The sequence below is a fragment of the Brassica napus genome, chromosome C3, assembly GCF_020379485.1.
Source record: "Brassica napus cultivar Da-Ae chromosome C3, Da-Ae, whole genome shotgun sequence".
Lineage (NCBI taxonomy): Eukaryota > Viridiplantae > Streptophyta > Magnoliopsida > Brassicales > Brassicaceae > Brassica > Brassica napus.
The window spans coordinates 10,670,566-10,687,696 of record NC_063446.1 but is presented as its reverse complement, the minus strand read 5'-3'; the positions used below and the strand labels follow the sequence as shown (position 1 = coordinate 10,687,696).

The 17,131-nt window shown below is 38.7% G+C and overlaps 2 protein-coding genes across 2 annotated transcripts; both read left to right on the top strand.

The window, feature by feature from the left end:
- The first annotated feature begins 8,579 nt into the window (after positions 1-8,579).
- On the top strand, positions 8,580-11,121 carry LOC106386477 (ras-related protein RABA1h-like). The gene is made up of 2 exons (XM_013826318.3): positions 8,580-9,562; positions 10,264-11,121. The coding sequence occupies exons 1-2, from the start codon at positions 9,342-9,344 to the stop codon at positions 10,697-10,699; spliced, it is 657 nt and encodes a 218-aa protein (XP_013681772.2). The 5' UTR covers positions 8,580-9,341; the 3' UTR covers positions 10,700-11,121.
- Positions 11,122-12,624: 1,503 nt separating this feature from the next.
- Positions 12,625-14,206, top strand: LOC106383880. The gene is made up of 5 exons (XM_048749374.1): positions 12,625-13,045; positions 13,267-13,461; positions 13,547-13,830; positions 14,016-14,102; positions 14,183-14,206. The coding sequence occupies exons 1-5, from the start codon at positions 12,625-12,627 to the stop codon at positions 14,204-14,206; spliced, it is 1,011 nt and encodes a 336-aa protein (XP_048605331.1).
- The last annotated feature ends 2,925 nt before the right edge of the window (positions 14,207-17,131 follow it).

Below are 17,131 nucleotides of genomic sequence, written 5' to 3'. Positions count from 1 at the left end.
TTTTTTTTGTTTAAGAAATTGTCACTTTTTAAAAAGAAAAAAAAAAGTTTGTCGTTTTTGAGAATTAATTTGCAGACTCTTAACTTAAGTATTAACAATACTAGGTGCATAGTCTCCGCGCAAGCGCGGAGTCAGCTACATTATAGGTGTATTGTATAGTTTTGTTTACGGGATTTTATTGTTTTTTGTCTATAATGTGATTGATGGGACTTTGGATATTACATAAGTTGATGAGTTTGATATAAGAATGAACGATGAAGTCATATGTTGATATTTTTATATCTTATATGTTCAAAGTTGAGGGTGATGGAACTTGTTAGTGTTTACTTAGGTAGTTGTTTGTATATAAATCAAATAGTGCATGGAAAAAGATAATAAATTTAGATTTAAAATGTAAGGGTTTCAAAATAACTGGGCCTTGAATCTGTGGTTTAGTCTAATACTGAAAAACTATTAGGATTTCAACTCCTTTTTTTCTCTATGTCGGGAATGTGGGCACTAATTTCCCGATTCATGTAGGTAAAATTGTTTCTTAGTTTGTGAGATTGAAAAGCGTAGATTGATTTTAAGCATGATTGATGAGAGGTTTACTTGCATCAGCTTCGTCTGCCGTGGGTGTTGAGTTTCGTCGGCGCCAGATGTTAGACATGCAAGAGAGAATATCTGAATATGTTAATTTCGTGTTTTGTTTTTTCTTCTCTCGTGTTTTGTGGGTTCCACTCTTTGCTCAGGCTGTACAAAAGATGAAGTCTGGCTAGGCCGTCTCACTTCTCTGAAGTATTCCCTTGATTAACCTCCCACCAACATCTATCTTCTGATTCTGTCTTGAAGTCGATGAGCTTCCAGAAAAATTAGCTTTCATCTGCTGTTCCGCTTGGAATGGAGAGTTCTGAAATGCCGCATAAAAAACATATTGGCAAATAACTAATGATTGTCAACAACTATCACTATACTAAATAGAAAATAAATCAACGTTTTTTGTTCTGCACAAACTAAAATCTTACAACAGGGTTGTCACGGTCTTTTTTCAGGAGCAAAATCTTTTTCTTCCCAGAAACCATAGTCAATGCAATTCTTGGGAGAGAGCTATCCATGACAGAGGCCAAAGTTGCGTAGATGAAAAAATAGATCAGAAACACAGTAGATTTTTTTCAGATAAGGAAAATATGGGATAAGTTGTTGACTAATTACCAGTTTCAGTTGTTGGTATGTCATTCCACTTGAATTTGCCTGATTGTAATCTTGCTTGGAGCTGCCAAATATGCTATGTTTACCAATTTCTAGGTTTGTGTTCGCAATCAGTTGGAGCACCTAGCAACCTCAAAACGATCGACTTTCACAATGGAATCTGCTTTCAAAGATGGCATGTAATGATTAGCATGTCCGACGGGAGTAAACCCATGAATCACGGAATCTGCAAATAGTATTATCCAACAAAGAATCAGAAAATAAATTAAAACAATTATGTTAAATAAGTGTGATAAATCGAAGATTAACTTACCTTTTCATCGAGGAAAAGAACCGTGATTCCCACAAACTCCCTGTCTTTCTTGAAGTTCAGGGAATCCCAGAAGCGGAGGAAGCCAGAGGCTATGCTCTGACTACTAAGACCAAGACGGAGAGACTCGAACGTTGAGTGACGGACGCCGGGACGCCGGTTTGACGAACTGGAGAGGCAGAGAGAAACATTTTCTAAAAGATGGTTAAAGCTAAGAGGAATCAATGAGTTTTGTGGAGATGTAGATTGAGTTCATCAAAGATGAGAATCATATATATATGGTTTACAGAGGGGCTACAAATCAGGAACATTTATGATCAAGCGATTTAAGATGGAGACATGAAGAGTTCACCGGTGAAAAAATAGATTACGAACATACACACGGCGCAACTCTGTAACTCATACTTGTTTGAGACAATGATGAAAAGAACCCATATTAAACTACAACAGTTTACAATATAGGAAAACCATAATTGTTGCAAACTTAAGTTTTTTTCATATAACGTGATGAATCCCATTTAAAAATGAAAACCATAACACACTTGTAGGTCCGACCCTCAGAGGAAGCCGAAGAAGCAATGGCTTCCGACCTTCATAAATATATATTAGGTTCGGCCATCAATGTACAAAGGTATCGGTTAGCTTAGTGGTATAAATGTTGGTGTTTATATCTCAATAACCCAGGTTCGAGCTATGGGCTTGACACTTTTTTACATTTTTTAAAAGTGGGGCCCACAAAACGATGACGTGGCGCGCTGAGGAGTTAGCAAAAACTGATCTATTATAATATAGATTATCTTAAACTATGTAACAATAACAATGTGAGTTCATTTTCACTTAAAGTGGTTGCTGTTTCTAAATTATAATCTACCTTTATGGCATTTAAGCGTTTTAGAGGAAATACTGAAGCATGAAAGTCTTAAGAATGAAAATGGGAATAAATGGACGATTCTTTTTCCTCATTTGATTATTTTTACTATTTGACATTGTATTATTGGAATTCAAGACAATAAATGGACGTTTCTTTTTACAATTAGATTTGATAATGAAATCTCTTCTTTTTTATGATATCAATCAAATTATCTACTATATCTTGGTAATCACCTAAATAGTTTTCACTTTTCAGATATTTTCTTGTTTTTGAATAAAGGTTTTATGAACTTAATCTTATATTCGGTTTTACTGTCTCTCTCTTTTGAACAAGACCCATCTTACTTTGGATTTCTCCAGTTTCACTTACACAATAAATTTATATCTTTATTTTGATTTAGAGCATATCCAAGAAGAAACCTTCAACTTTATCTTTAAAATGTAATATAATTTGTAATTTAATCGTCAACTTTAATATAAATTAATTACAATCATTAAAATTTATAGATAAATAATACATACGGGTTAAAAATATTAAACATAATTTTTATAAATGCAGTTTATTATAAAAATACATGAAATAATAATATAAACACACACATTAATTCATAAAAATATAAAAATTCAAATAATTCAATATTCTTATTTTCATAGTGTTCTCATATATGATCAATCAACGCATTTCAAAGTAAAAAATGAGTCTTTTATTTTTTTATCTGAAGATTACGAGTTAAAACTCTTGGAATCGAGTATTTTCATTTATCGCTATTTCAACGGTTGCTTTTGGTGCCATCTAACCGGTGTGTTGATATCACGTTAATCTTCAATGATCATGTTATGCATTATAATGCACATTGTCATTATACCATGCAATATTTTTTTCTAGTAACGTGATCATCCCGCTATGATAGCAAATTTTGACTGTAGAATATATATTCTTATACTTTTAATCTTTAATTTATAATATATTTTTCAATGTAATATAATTTTGTGTGAAATAATAATTTTATTTTAAATAATATTAGTTTATGTTAGTTTTTTTTAATTTTAACATATTTATATATTTTAAGTATTAATAATATATAAGACATATTTGAATACTTAGGTCACTACAAGAAAACAGGGGGATTCTGATGGCCAAAATCGTCGGAAATTCGTCGGAATAGACCGATTCCGACGAATTTCTGACGAACCCGTCCGTCGGTATCGTTTCGTCGGAAAAAAAAAATTCGTCGGAATTTCGTCAGAACTTCCGACGACTTTCTGACGAATACCGAGAAACGTCATTCTGACGAACTTCCGACGATATTACGATGCGGATACACGAGACCAGAGTTCATCGGAAAAACTACGTACCGACGGAGAACGTTCCTCGGACACTTCCGACGTAGAGTGTTCCTCGGTGCATTTCGACGAACCTCGTTCGTCGGAATTTACCGACGGACAGTGGTCGTCGGAATATACCGACGACCGTTGTCCGTCGGTAAATTCCGACGAACGAGGTTCGTCGGTAAATTCCGACGGATATATGTCCGTCGGTATATTCCGACGACCACTGTCCGTCGGTATATACCCATTTTTTTTTCAAATTAATTTTGCATTTTTATATATTTTTTGATATTAATAAATTTAAAAAATCAGAAATTTAAAACTAATAATATTATAAAATTTAAATTCATAAAAACCGAAATAGGAAAAAAACATTCATAAAGTTTAAAATTCATACAAACCGAAATAAAAAAAAAACATTCCGAAAGTTTTAAAAAGCCGAAATAAACTAAGATGAACTCGAAGACATCAAACGATCTAGCTTCTGCATAATCTCGGCGTTGAACTTCTTCTGGGATGCCAACTCAGCAAGGATAGTGGCATTCTCCGAACGGATAGTGGCATTCTCGGAAAGGATAGTGGTGTTCTGCTCCTCCAATGCCCCAATCCGTTCATCTTTGTCATGTAGCTCCTCGAGAATCATGGGATCGGCATACGGAGCTTGTGAAGAAGATGCCGGATACGAAGAAGCACGACGGGCCAACCCAACTAAACGGCCTCCTTTCCTTTTAGGAACCGCCTACAAAAATATTTAAAGTAAGTAAATAGGGACAAGTAAGTAATCGACATTTTTAAAAAAATATAATAATAAAAAAAATTACCTTTTCAACCATCTCATTTATTTGCAATAGAGACAGGTTGGTTGAAGCTCCCGTGGAGACGCCGTCATCAGAGAGAGGCTGAGATTGGGAAACTATTTCAGCTTCCACCAAATCAACTACACCTTTGATCACGGGGTCCTGAATTTGACCCGTCGTCTTGTTAGTGTGAGCCACCTTAATGAGTTGTAGACGATCAACGGGATTACCGTCATTTGCTTCGATCTAAAAAAACCGCCATTATTTGCCAAGAAATATATAAAATATTTATTTAAAAAATATAAAGATAAATAATAATAAAAAACTTACAAGTTCATCCTCCTTAGTAGACATAGAGCAAGCGCCGAGGTTGTGCACATACATACCTTTCCCGCCACGATCGCTCTTCCGGTTCCTGGAGTTCCTATAAGACGTCTCTGCAGTTTCTTCCTTCTCCCAATGAGCTATCAACTGCTCCCACACCGACCCGTTGATGAACCGTGGCTTCTTGTTCTTCTGCCAAACTGTCTTCCACGAGTTTATCTGCTTTGTGTAAGAGTCCATGGCCTTTTCGTTGAATTTCTTACGGACTGTTTCCGTAAGATCGGAGTGCCAGTTGAACTCTTGCTACAAAACAAACACAATTTAATAAGTAAATATATTTAAAAAAATGTTCAAACTTTAAAAAAATGAAGAGTTACTATACCGCGAACTGACGAAACCACAACTCTCGTTCGTCGGAAGGGATCACACTCCACTTTGGATATCCAAAACAGAGCATGGAGTACATCATCTAGTTGATGCTCCGGCTAATGCCATTTTTCGACTTGGTGAACCTTTAAAAAAAATACAAGTTAGCAAGTAAATTAAAGGAAAAAATATAACGGTACAAATAAAAAAAATACTAACCAAGTGCTATGGCCTCGTCGTGGGTTGGTTTGGAGAAACGGGAGATGCTCTCGACCTGGTTGTTGAACCAATAGATGAACCGGCATGACCCCCGGATCCTGTTGAGCAGCAGCGTGAGGGGCTGAGGGAGCTGGATCGGGAATATATGCGGGAACCGAGTCATGAGACGATCCCGATGCACGGGAACTGCTCCCCGAACTACGTCGAAGATGGGCTGCGGGGCGGGCTTCATCCTCGGCCCTAAAAAAAAAAAATTAACCCATCAAACATATTTTCAAATCATTTCTATTTTTAATGTTTTCATTTATATATTTACAAAAGGTTTTATAAACATTTAAAAAAAACTATTAAACTTTTTATATAAATATATTATACAAAATTATAAAAAAATTATAAATATAGAAAAATGTTGTTAAAAATTTATAAATGAAGAAAAATGTTGTTAAATATTTATATTTTTTTTAAAAAAACGTTTTATTATACATAGTTTATTAGTGGAAACTGATAAAAATTATAAAAAATTTTAAAATTTTTATTATACATGATTTACATATATATATATATATATATATGTATACAAAATTATAAAAAAATTATAAATATAGAAAAATGTTGTTAAATATTTTTAAAAACGTTTTATTATATATATTTCATTACTGGAAACTTGAAAAACGTTTTTAAAAATAAAAAAAACGTTTTAAAAAATCACAAAACGTTTTTAAAAATCAAAAAACGTTTTTAAAAATCAAAAAACGTTTTTAAAAATAAAAAAATGTTCCAAAAAAAACTAAAACAACAATCCAAACAACAATCCTAACTTATATATCCTAAACTATCCATTCAATCCTAAAATTTTCAATCAAACAACCTAAAATCCGAGATCAACTTCCAAAACCCTAAACAATTGATAAAAAAGAAGGTTTGGGATGATTCTTACATGATTTGGGGTTTGGGGAAGAGATATGAGGGTGAGGAGAGGATTCGCCGGTGAAGAGAGGTGGAGAAAGGCCGGAATCGCCGGAGAGGGGGAGAAATCGCCGGAGTGTTTTCGTTTTGTGAGAGAGAGGCCGCGGAGATAACAAAGAAGGAAGAAGAAGGGTTTTTTTTATATCTGAGGATTCCGACGGACACGGGTTCGTCGGTATTCCGTCGGTATAATTAAAATATACCAAATGCCGATTCGCGAAAATTTTCAAGCGGTTTGGTTCTCCCGGGCTAATTGAAATTCCGACGGAATGTGTCCGTCAGTATTTTCCGACAGACACATTCCGTCGGTATATTCCGACGGAATTCCGACGACTTAGTGTTTAGGGTGTTGATTTCAAGTTTCTAAATGCAAAATCCAAATCTTTGATAATATATATAGTATTTGCATAAAGATTTAACAATAAAAATGTTTTATAACACGATTTTACACAACAACATTTTTTGTAGTGTAAGAAACACATCTAGTGATCTTTTAGGATGATCTGGCCCGGGGACGAGAATTGAGAGAAACAAAAACTCTCGTCGCATGCACAAGCTCGGCCGTAAGTTGTACGGTGTCACAATAACTGGCCATAGAGAATACTGCCTTCCATGCTTTCCAAATGGGCTGAAACCATCAGTAGATAATCCAAGATAAACATTTCTTCTCTCTTCTGCAAATTCTGGATATGTTGACTGGAAATGTTTCCAAGCCTTTGCATCTGAAGGATGTCTAATCTCACCATTTGTGAAATGCTCTGCATGCCATCTCATTGCTTTTGCTGTGCGCTCACACTGATACAACCTCTTCAATCTTTTCGTCAAAGGCAAATACCACATTCTTTTGAATGGGATCGGAACTCTTCCCCTCGTCTCCTGATAACGAGGTTTCCCACAAAATTTGCATACATTCCGTGTCTCATCCGCTCTCCAGTAGATCATGCAGTTGTCAATACATACATCTATCACTTCATACGGTAGTTGAAGACCTGCAACAAGTTTCTGAACCTCGTAGTATGAACCCGGTGCAAGGTTATCCTCAGGTAGAATACCTTTGACAAAATCAGTAATCGCATCCATACATTCTTCAGCCAAATTATAGTCTGTCTTAATACCCATTAATCTAGTTGCAGATGATAAGACTGAATGACCATCTCTACAATTTTGATACAAAGGTTGTTTTCCTGCATCCAACATGTCAAAAAATCTCCTAGACTCGGGGTTTGGTTCTTCCCCTCTATAATGATCATGTATCATCTGCTCAGTACCTACACCATAATCTATATCCGTTCTAGATTCTTCTAACCTAATATCAGGCTGAGGTTCACTAACAGGCTGAGGTTCGCTAGTACTACCATATTCATAACCAGTTTCCCCATGAAGGTACCAAACTTTATAATTACGTGAAAACCCTTTCATATACAAATGAGTCCAAACATCAAATTCTTTTATAACCTTATTATTATTGCAAGAAGAGCAGGGACATCTTAACATACCACTTTTTGCATCCGGTTGCTGTTGAACAAGCCTCATGAATTCTCCAATCCCTTGAACGTATTCTTCCGTAAGCAAATTGGTGTTCGGATCCAAATGAGGTTTATCCATCCACGAACGATAATAAACTTCTGAAGACATGATTTTCACGGAATTGTTATGACTAAAGAGAATGAAGAGAGAATGAAGTGTGAATGAGTTGAATGAGGAGGGGTTGTATTTATAGGAAATTGCTTACGGACCTCCGACGACTTTCCGACGAAATTCCGACGGATGTAAAGCAGTCTGTCGGTATTCCGTCGGAATTGTCCAATCTCAAACGGCTATACAACGGTCATATATATTTGTCGGCAACGGTCACATGGTTCGTCAGAATTCCGTCGGAAAATACCGACGGAATTCCGACGACTTTGCTGTTAATCGGAATGTCGTAGGAAATTCGTCGGAATATACCGACGAACTTCCGATGACTACAACGGTTACATTTTTTATCGGAATGTCGTCGAAAAGTCGTCGGAAAATTCCGACGAACCATATTTCGTCGGAATTCCGTCGGAAATGGCCGACGGAATTCCGACGACTTAATTTTTTTGGATTTGGTCGGAAATTTGTCAGTATTCCGTCACAAATTTCCGACGACCTTGGTGTCCGTCGGAACCTCCGTCGGAATTCGGTGTGTTTTCTTGTAGTGGGTGAAATACAGTTATAAAAATTAGTGATAAAAATTAATATTAGTACAACTATCTGTAAGTTACAAAATTATAAGGACTCAACTAAAAGTAAATAATATTTAATATAAATACAGTTTATATATTTTAAGTATTAATAATATATAAGACATATTTTAGTACTTAGGTGAAATACAGTTATAAAGATTAAAGTGATAAAAATTAATATTAGTACAACTATATGTAAGTTACAAAATTATAAGGACTCAACTAAAAGTAAATAATATTTTGAGATTTTAAATAGTATAACCTCAAAATTTGAGGGTTTGAGAGCTTTTTGGGGAGCAAAAAAAACCAAAATTTGTGGGTATGGATGTCTCTTTAGAAATGCTCTTAGTCAAAATTTTATTTTCGTTAGCAAATATATTCATTTCCATATTTATAGGACTCATTTTGAGGGAAAAAAACCTAGAAAACCTAAGCAAAAGATCATCACACATAAAGATATATATAGACTATTCCAAAATTGATAAGACAAGTAAAATAGAGGAGTGTCCTTGATTCTCTGAAGCCCCTTGGTCTCATCTCAAATTTAACATTCGTAAACAATATTGGTCTCTTCTCCAATTTAGGAAACGTTACTGATATACCATATAAATAAAATATAAAATAAACTAAACCCAAAAGGAATACCATTTGAAGACTTCAGATTTTGCTTGTCATCCAAAGTTCTTGGAATAGCCAAAAAATCTATGTTGGATACGTTTCTCCGAGAAAAACGTCATATTAACAAAAGGGTATCGACCAGACATGGGAGCATACAAATCTGAGGACGATTATGATTACCTGTTCAAAGTTGTGTTAACAGGAGATTCCGGTGTCGGAAAATCAAATCTGCTCTCCCGATTCACCAAAAACGACTTCAGCCACGATTCGCGCTCGACCATTGGCGTCGAATTCGCCACACGGAGCATTAAAGTCGACGACAAGATTGTCAAAGCTCAAATATGGGATACTGCGGGCCAAGAAAGGTAATCAACTAGGTGGACATGTACACCAAACCAAAGTAAAATAGATCCAAATGCGTAATTAGACAAAAAATCCAACTTATTTTATCTAGCTATATTGGTTATTATCTAAAACCGACACCATTTTATTAAGTTGGATAATGTTTTAACAAAAAATTATAAGTAGACTGATTCTTCCTTTTTGATAAAAGATTGATTCATATTACTTAATATATCTTCTAATATGTCAAATTTTTGGGTAAATATATATGAGCCAATTTCGGCAATATAATCTATTGATATGGTTGGATACGGTGGATCGAATTCATATACGATATTAAAATTTAGAAGAGTTTTCAATTTAAAATGATTAATTATAAGTGTATTGCTCTATCTTATATATATTATTTAAGATTTTTTTCAACTTTTGATGTGGAATTTTGTTCATAATACATTTTAGTGTAATTAAACTTAATAAATCGAACTTCATCTATATTTTATAGTGAAGAACATAAATATTATTGAGCTTCTTAATTTATATACCTTAGGATACATATATAATCAAAATTAATACAACGTGGCATTTTATTTGGTTTTAGTTTCTTTAAAATCAACAAATCAAAAATGTAAAAAGCTTACCAAAACCAATTGTTAATCCATAATAACAGTTTATGGCCAACATTTTGCGTATGTGTTGCATTATCTTAGCTATTACTTGCAATTAGGTATCGAGCCATCACGAGCGCTTATTACCGAGGAGCCGTTGGTGCGTTATTGGTCTACGACGTAACACGGCACGTGACATTCGAGAACGTTGAGAGATGGCTTAAGGAGTTAAGGAACCACACAGACGCAAACATTGTGATTATGCTCGTAGGTAACAAATCTGATCTGCGTCACCTTCGAGCCCTCCTGACTGAAGAAGTGAAAGCTTTTGCAGAGAGAGAGAACACTTTCTTCATGGAGACTTCGGCACTCGAAGCATTAAACGTCGAAAGCGCTTTCACAGAGGTTCTCACTCAGATTTACAGAGTCGTTAGCAAGAATGCTCTTGAAGGTGGAGTTGATCCAACCACTGCTTTGCCTAAAGGACAGGTGATTAATGTTGGAAGCAGAGATGATGTTTCAGCCGTCAAGAAAGCGGGTTGCTGCTCGACATAATAGCCGGCCTCGAAATTTTAAATGGTCTTAAACAATTTAGTAAAATCTTTTGCAAACTTTTTTTTTCTAATTTAGGAACCTATATTTTATCTATTAACTCGGAAAATTTTGGGAGCTCAAAGCTAATGTTTCATTTATATATGTCCAGGATTGGCCATGTGCATAAACGAGCTTTTACTCTCTTTTTGTAAGCAATCTCTTTTGATGTACTGAAACGTTACAGGTTAAAAGAAAGGTGGAAACTTTGATATTGCAATTGGAATAAAGAATCACTTTTTATTTAGCGAAGACCTTGTGGATGGGAATAAATATACTGAGATCACAGGCCTAAAAGCTTAGAGTCCATTTTACAAGAAGCCCATATGGGATTATCAAAAGCTTGAGATCCACCACAAAATCTCACTGGAGCTTGATGTAGCTGAGGGGTTTATGTTGAGAATACAAATATCCCTAGTTCACAATTGTAGATCATAAAATCTACACTAAGAATTTGATAGTGATCGGAAATTTAGTCAGGAGAAGATAAATGATGTAGACAACAATATCTTTAGAACACAACGATATAATCAGTTTCCGATAGGCAAAAATGGACTTTTATTGATGAAGGAGATCGAATACAATGAGTAAAATAAGATCGAATGTTACAACGAGATCGCAAAGAGAAAAGATCTAAAGATTGATGAAAACAAGGTCGAAGTGTAGGTGTAGCTCTTTCTAGGGTTTTCAACGTGTCCTCTTCCTTACGCATCGACCTCCTCTTATAGCATGCTGCTCTCGTGATGTTCGCAACTGCTCCGCTATCTCAGCAGTCGTTTAGCGATCTCCGGATCTTCGAAGTCTTCGTTTGGAGCTCGAGTTCTCGCACTAGGCTTCAACTCTTCGCGGCCCATTTGGTCGATCGTGGCCCATTAACAATGTGACCAAAATTGGGTCCAACATTTGCCCCCAGCCCTTTTGGTTTATTTGGGAAACCGAAAAGGTGAAAACTGACACCGCCCAGCGGCATCGCAATTCTCGGGAAGTGGGACATCACGCGCATCGACATGATTTGACTTGTCGGCCATTTTCAAATCGTGTGGTTGAGATCGACAGTTCGTGGTAGGCCTGGGCATTTTACCCGGACCCGAAGACCCGAACCAGAACCGACCCGAAAATACAGGTTCGGGTCCGGGTCCGGGTCCATGCTAAGTACCTACTGGGTCTTTTTTATTTGGACCCGCGGGTCTCGGTTCGGGTCCGGGTCCTACCCGAGACCCGTTCGAGTACCCGAAGTACCCGCAAATAATTGTATATACTGGGTATATTTGGGTGATTGGGTATATTTTTGGTATTTCGGATTTTTTTAAAAGTTTCGGGTTTGGATTTTCGGGTATAATTGTAGGTTTTTGGTGAAATTTTAGATTTTTAGAAAATATAATTTGGGTATTCAGGTAAAATTCGAGTATGTTTTGGGTTTTCGGGTCTGATTTTGGATAAATGTTTGGGTATTTTTGCGGTTCTTCAGATATTTTTAGAGTTTTCGGGTCCAGTTCGGGTATTTCGGGTCCTAAATACCCGAACCTATCTGGATCCAAAATATACCCAAAAATTTTGGGTATTTTACGGGTATTGAAATTATAAACCCGAACCGACCCGGACCCGACAAGACCCGACCCGGAACCGACCCGAAAAATTATAGGTACCTATATGGGTCTAAATTGCTAGGACCAGAAGGACCCGGACCCGACAATACCCGACCCGAACCCGATCCAAAGACCCGGATGCCTAGGCCTAGTTCGTGGCCGGTTAATTTTAAGTGCTTCGGGAACCATTTTCTTTTTTATGTATATATATTATATTTTACCGAATGGATCGTCTTCTTCAACGTTACGATTCTACTTTCTCTTTCATCGTCTTCTTCTTGGTGCTTTTTCTGTTTCGAATCTATGGCATCTGAGAAATTTGGTCCTCATCTCCCGACGATCATCGAGGCAAAACATATCGAGAACCTATACGAACTCTGGGGAATCGATTATGCCGTCGAGATCGAAGCACCCGAAGATGGTGAAACTCTGGAGACTGTGAGACCGGGGTATTGTGGGGCCTACACGTCGCATTTCCAAGACGGAGGTTTGTCATTTCCGCTTCCTCGCTTCCTTCTCGAGGCGCTTGCGGAGCTTGGGATGGATTTTGCCCAGATGGCACCTAATTTATGGCGCTATTTTTTGGCTTCGAGGATCCGAGCTAGGGAGGAGGGTCTCAAGTCTGGTCTCCAGGAATTGAAGCAACTGTTTTCTATTAAGCGGAACAATGACTTTCCTAGAAAAATGATTCTTGCTCCTCGGCCCGACCGTTCTATTATAGACGGTATTCCTAACAGGGATGACCGGTGGAGGGAGAAATTTTTTCGTTTTCAAGATTAATCTGGCATCGGTCGGCGACTTCGATTTCAAGAGGATCCCTAGGGAGTGGTCCGACGAGATCGGTAGGTTTTTAAAGTTTCTTTTTTTTTCTGTTTTCTTTTTCGAAGATAATTTTACTCTTTGATCTCTTTTGGCGTTTTTTAACTTCTCTCCGCTTATTTGTAGAACTCTTTGGTCCTGCGCCTATGACTCCCGAGCTTCGCGGACTGATTTCCACTCTGCGGCGAGGTAGCCCTCGATGGCTCTCATTTACCGTAGATCAAATTCGAGCTGCTTACGCTCTTCCCCCAGGAGAAAACTGTGCTACTCCTGTTGGTCCGGCGGTCCCTGTTCGACCAGAAAAAGGTCGTCGTAGCGAGAGTAAGCTGATCTTTCTTCTTCTCTTTTTTTTTGGAAGGATTCAAATGTCTGCGCGTCGCTCAATTCCCCAAATTTTATCTTTCAGGGGCGAGGGAGAAGGAGGCGCTACCCGATCGTTCTGACGAGTCTTCCAAAGTTGGGTCATTAGAACGAGCTCAAAAAGCCCGACATGGACCGACCCTTAGGTCGAGATCGCAGGCTCAATCTCTTGGTCTTTTGGCTACGCTGGTGTCGATCGCCGTTCCCGTAGGTGGGGCTCGAAGGGCGCCAGACGCTTCAGCCGGTTCTGCCGGTGATCGAGCTCTTGATGACAACGTTGCTTCATCGACTCACCGACGCCGACTTCAAGCTCTAGAAGAGATCAATTCTGTGAGTTCGAATTCCCCGAGCTCAGGGCTTCCTCTGCCGTTGTGAGCTTCTGATGAAGGTACTTCTCTGGTCGACCCGATTCCTTGTCTTCCGGACGCCAAGAGACCTCTTTGTGGAGATTTTTGTACGACAATGAGGTACCAATACTTGAGAACCCCGAGAGTCTTGCTCTGGTTTGGCGCAAGATCAGAGAGAAGGGATGCGAGCTTCCTTCTCTGGATGACATGCGTGAGCGTGATGCTTACGTGCGGATGGCAGTCGCGAATGCTAAGGTAATGTATCTCGCGATTGCTTCCGATGTTCGGAAGGGTTAGCTGATGATTGCTTGAATTCTGTTGTTGCTTTTGCTTAGGCTATGGAAGCGAGCAATGAATAAGCTGCTTTAATGGAGAAGTGTTTGGCTGACTTTCCAAGCAAAAAGGAGGTCGGAGGTCATCTTCTCACGATTCAACAGCTCTGGGGTGAGTTGGAGGCCGTTCGAGTGACGGAGAAGCAACGTGAGATCGAGGTCGAGGGATTGAAGGGGAAGTTGGCTGCTACCGAGGCGGAGAAGGTTGCTATCCAGAATGACCTCGACTTGATGAAGGAGAAGCATAGACGGCAGATCGAAGGTCGCGAGGCGACAGGTCTCAAGGAACGCAGTATGGCTCGTCGTTCCCTTGCCCGGGAGTATGACGCGGTTCTGGCCGTTGTAAGGGAAAAGCTTCGGAAGAAGAAGGAGGAGACAGCTGCGGAGATTCGTTTGCAGGAGGTGCGAGCTCGTATTGAGGCTTTGACTGAGTATAGTGAAGGTGGTTTCGAGCTCGAAGAGGAGTTAGGGCATCTTAGAGACAAGGAGATCTCGCTCAATTTTGATTATGGTGTTGCTTCGTTGTCAGATCTTTGCCTTAGTCGCCTCGAGCTTCCTGAGGTTTTTGGTGACTCGGTTGATCATGAATGATGCAAAGTTAACCCGCTTGTTTTGGAGTTTGTAGTTTTTGTTGTGTTTTCATTTTGTCTTTTGTTTTGTTGAAGAAACATATATATGTCTTCAAAAAGGATTACCGGTTAATACCTTTCCTAATCGAATGTTTTGTTCAACTTTAGCTTCATTGAGCTTGTTTGTCTTGACATTTAGAATCTGTTTGGTGGGCCTTTATAAGGCCTGATGACATAATCAATTGGGTGGGTTATGCTATTAGTTTCAAGACTTCCGAGTGATAGAACAAAAGTTTGTTTGGTTGTTTGGGTTGTGCTCGGTGTCGAGCTGCCTACGTACCCTCTTTGGGGATCAAGCCTATTCGTACTTCTGTTGCATTTTACTGAGCTGCTGGTGCCAGTAGCCTCCCAGCTCGAAATTCGATGGACTTTGTCGAGGTTCGGGTTTGTGCTATTTGTAGTATTTTTTTAAGTTGTAACCGTTCCAAGGTCTCATCTCAGAGAGACCGATTTTGACTTTCTCTAGTTCGTAAACTCCGGTTCGGATTTCTTTGGCTACTTTGTAGGGGCCTTCCCATCTTGTGCCCAATTTTCCTGCTCACGGTTCCTTTGTTCCGTCAAATACCTTCTGAAGGACTAGGTCGCCTACGGAGAAGGCGCGGTTTCTTACGTTGGAGTCGTAATAACGTGCCGCGGCTTGTTGGTAATTTTGTACACGTACTGCCGCTTTTTCTTGTCGTTCCTCGATCATGTCTAATTGGTGAATCAATAGCTCTGCGTTGAGTTCGACGTCTTTTGGACATATTTCTCGTCGCTGACTCGGGACCTCGATTTCGGCTGGGATTACGGCTTCGACTCCGTAAGATAGCGAAAATTGTGTTTCTTGGGTTGCCGTGTGGGGGGTTGTTCGGCAGGCCCACAGGACGCCGTGCAGTTCTTCGCCCCACCTCTCTTTCTTGAGGTCGAGTCTTTTCTTGAGGTTGTTCATTATAGTTTTATTTGCAGCTTCGGCGTGACCGTTGCACTTTGGATATCGGGGCTCGTGGCCTTAATCTTGATTTTCCACTTTACGCAAAAATCGTTGAATATCTTTGAGAGGAATTGTGGTCCGTTGTCGGTTATTATTTCGTACGGTAAGCCACGTCTACATATGACGTTTTTCCAAATGAAGCTGGTTACCGTCGTGGAGGTGATGTTGGAGAATGCTTCGGCTTCGATCCATTTGGTAAAATAGTCGGTTAATACCAGGAGGAATCGCAATTGGGCTGGCCCAGAAGGTACTAGCGGGCCTACTATATCCATGGACCATTTCATAAAAGGGTATGGTGAAGATATCGTAGACAATTTTTGAGTTGGTTGGTGTATCATTGGTGCGTGCCTTTGGCATTTGTCGCATTTTAGTGTGAATTGCTCGCTGTCATCGGCGATCGTTATCCAGAAGTAGCCTAGTTTCTTTATCCAGATTGCTAGGGATCACCCGCCAGAGTGGCTTCCGCATGATCCCCCATGAGTTTGTTTTAGGATTGTGAACGCGTCTTTGGGCGACACCCCTAACAAATAGGGCTCATCCAGGCTTCTTTTGTACGACTTTTCTTCCATAATACAATAATGCGAGCTCCGGGCTTTTATTTTTTGAGCTTCCCATCTTTCCGCGGAGATAACTATCGGACGTCACAAGTTGATGGCTTTTGTAAACTTGGTTGATTCGTTGCAAGAATGGTTTTATTAGGTTGAAGTTCTTAAAAGAGTTATAAAAAAAATCTGGTTCGGTGTTATTTTAGTGTCATCGTTATTTGTATTTACTAATTCAATTCAAAATCATTGTGAATATGCATCGTTTTCCCAAGGGTTCCCAAAGTTATAGTTTTCCCCTGTTGGTACTGAACTGTTGGCCGGCTCTGTTTATAATAGTTTCACCAGATCTTTTGTAGATCGTAGGTCGACTAGGTTATACCCTACTTCTTCGCACTATTAATTGTGTGATATGTATGAGCATGACAGAAAGGTGGCAATACCATTCATAGGTTATATGTCACTGTTCTAGTCCACACATTGCTCTCCTTAAAACTTTGCTTAGTCGCCTTTTGACGGCATAGGGTTGGACTTCTTTAGCATGTTTGGTCTTTGAACCGATGGCTAATTTGAATTTTTAGGTTATGATGGAGGTAACGTGAGATACACTTCACGGTTTAGATTTTTTTTTTTAACGCTCACTTATTATGATCTTACAATTATGATATGAGAAAGATTACATAGACGATTCGACAACCAACAATACTACATGCCTTATGAAGACAACGCCTAACTGCATAACCTAAGCCGTCCTATGAAGATCCACGCCTGACAAGATTTACTTGCACCATGTTGAAGATCCTTTGTAAGT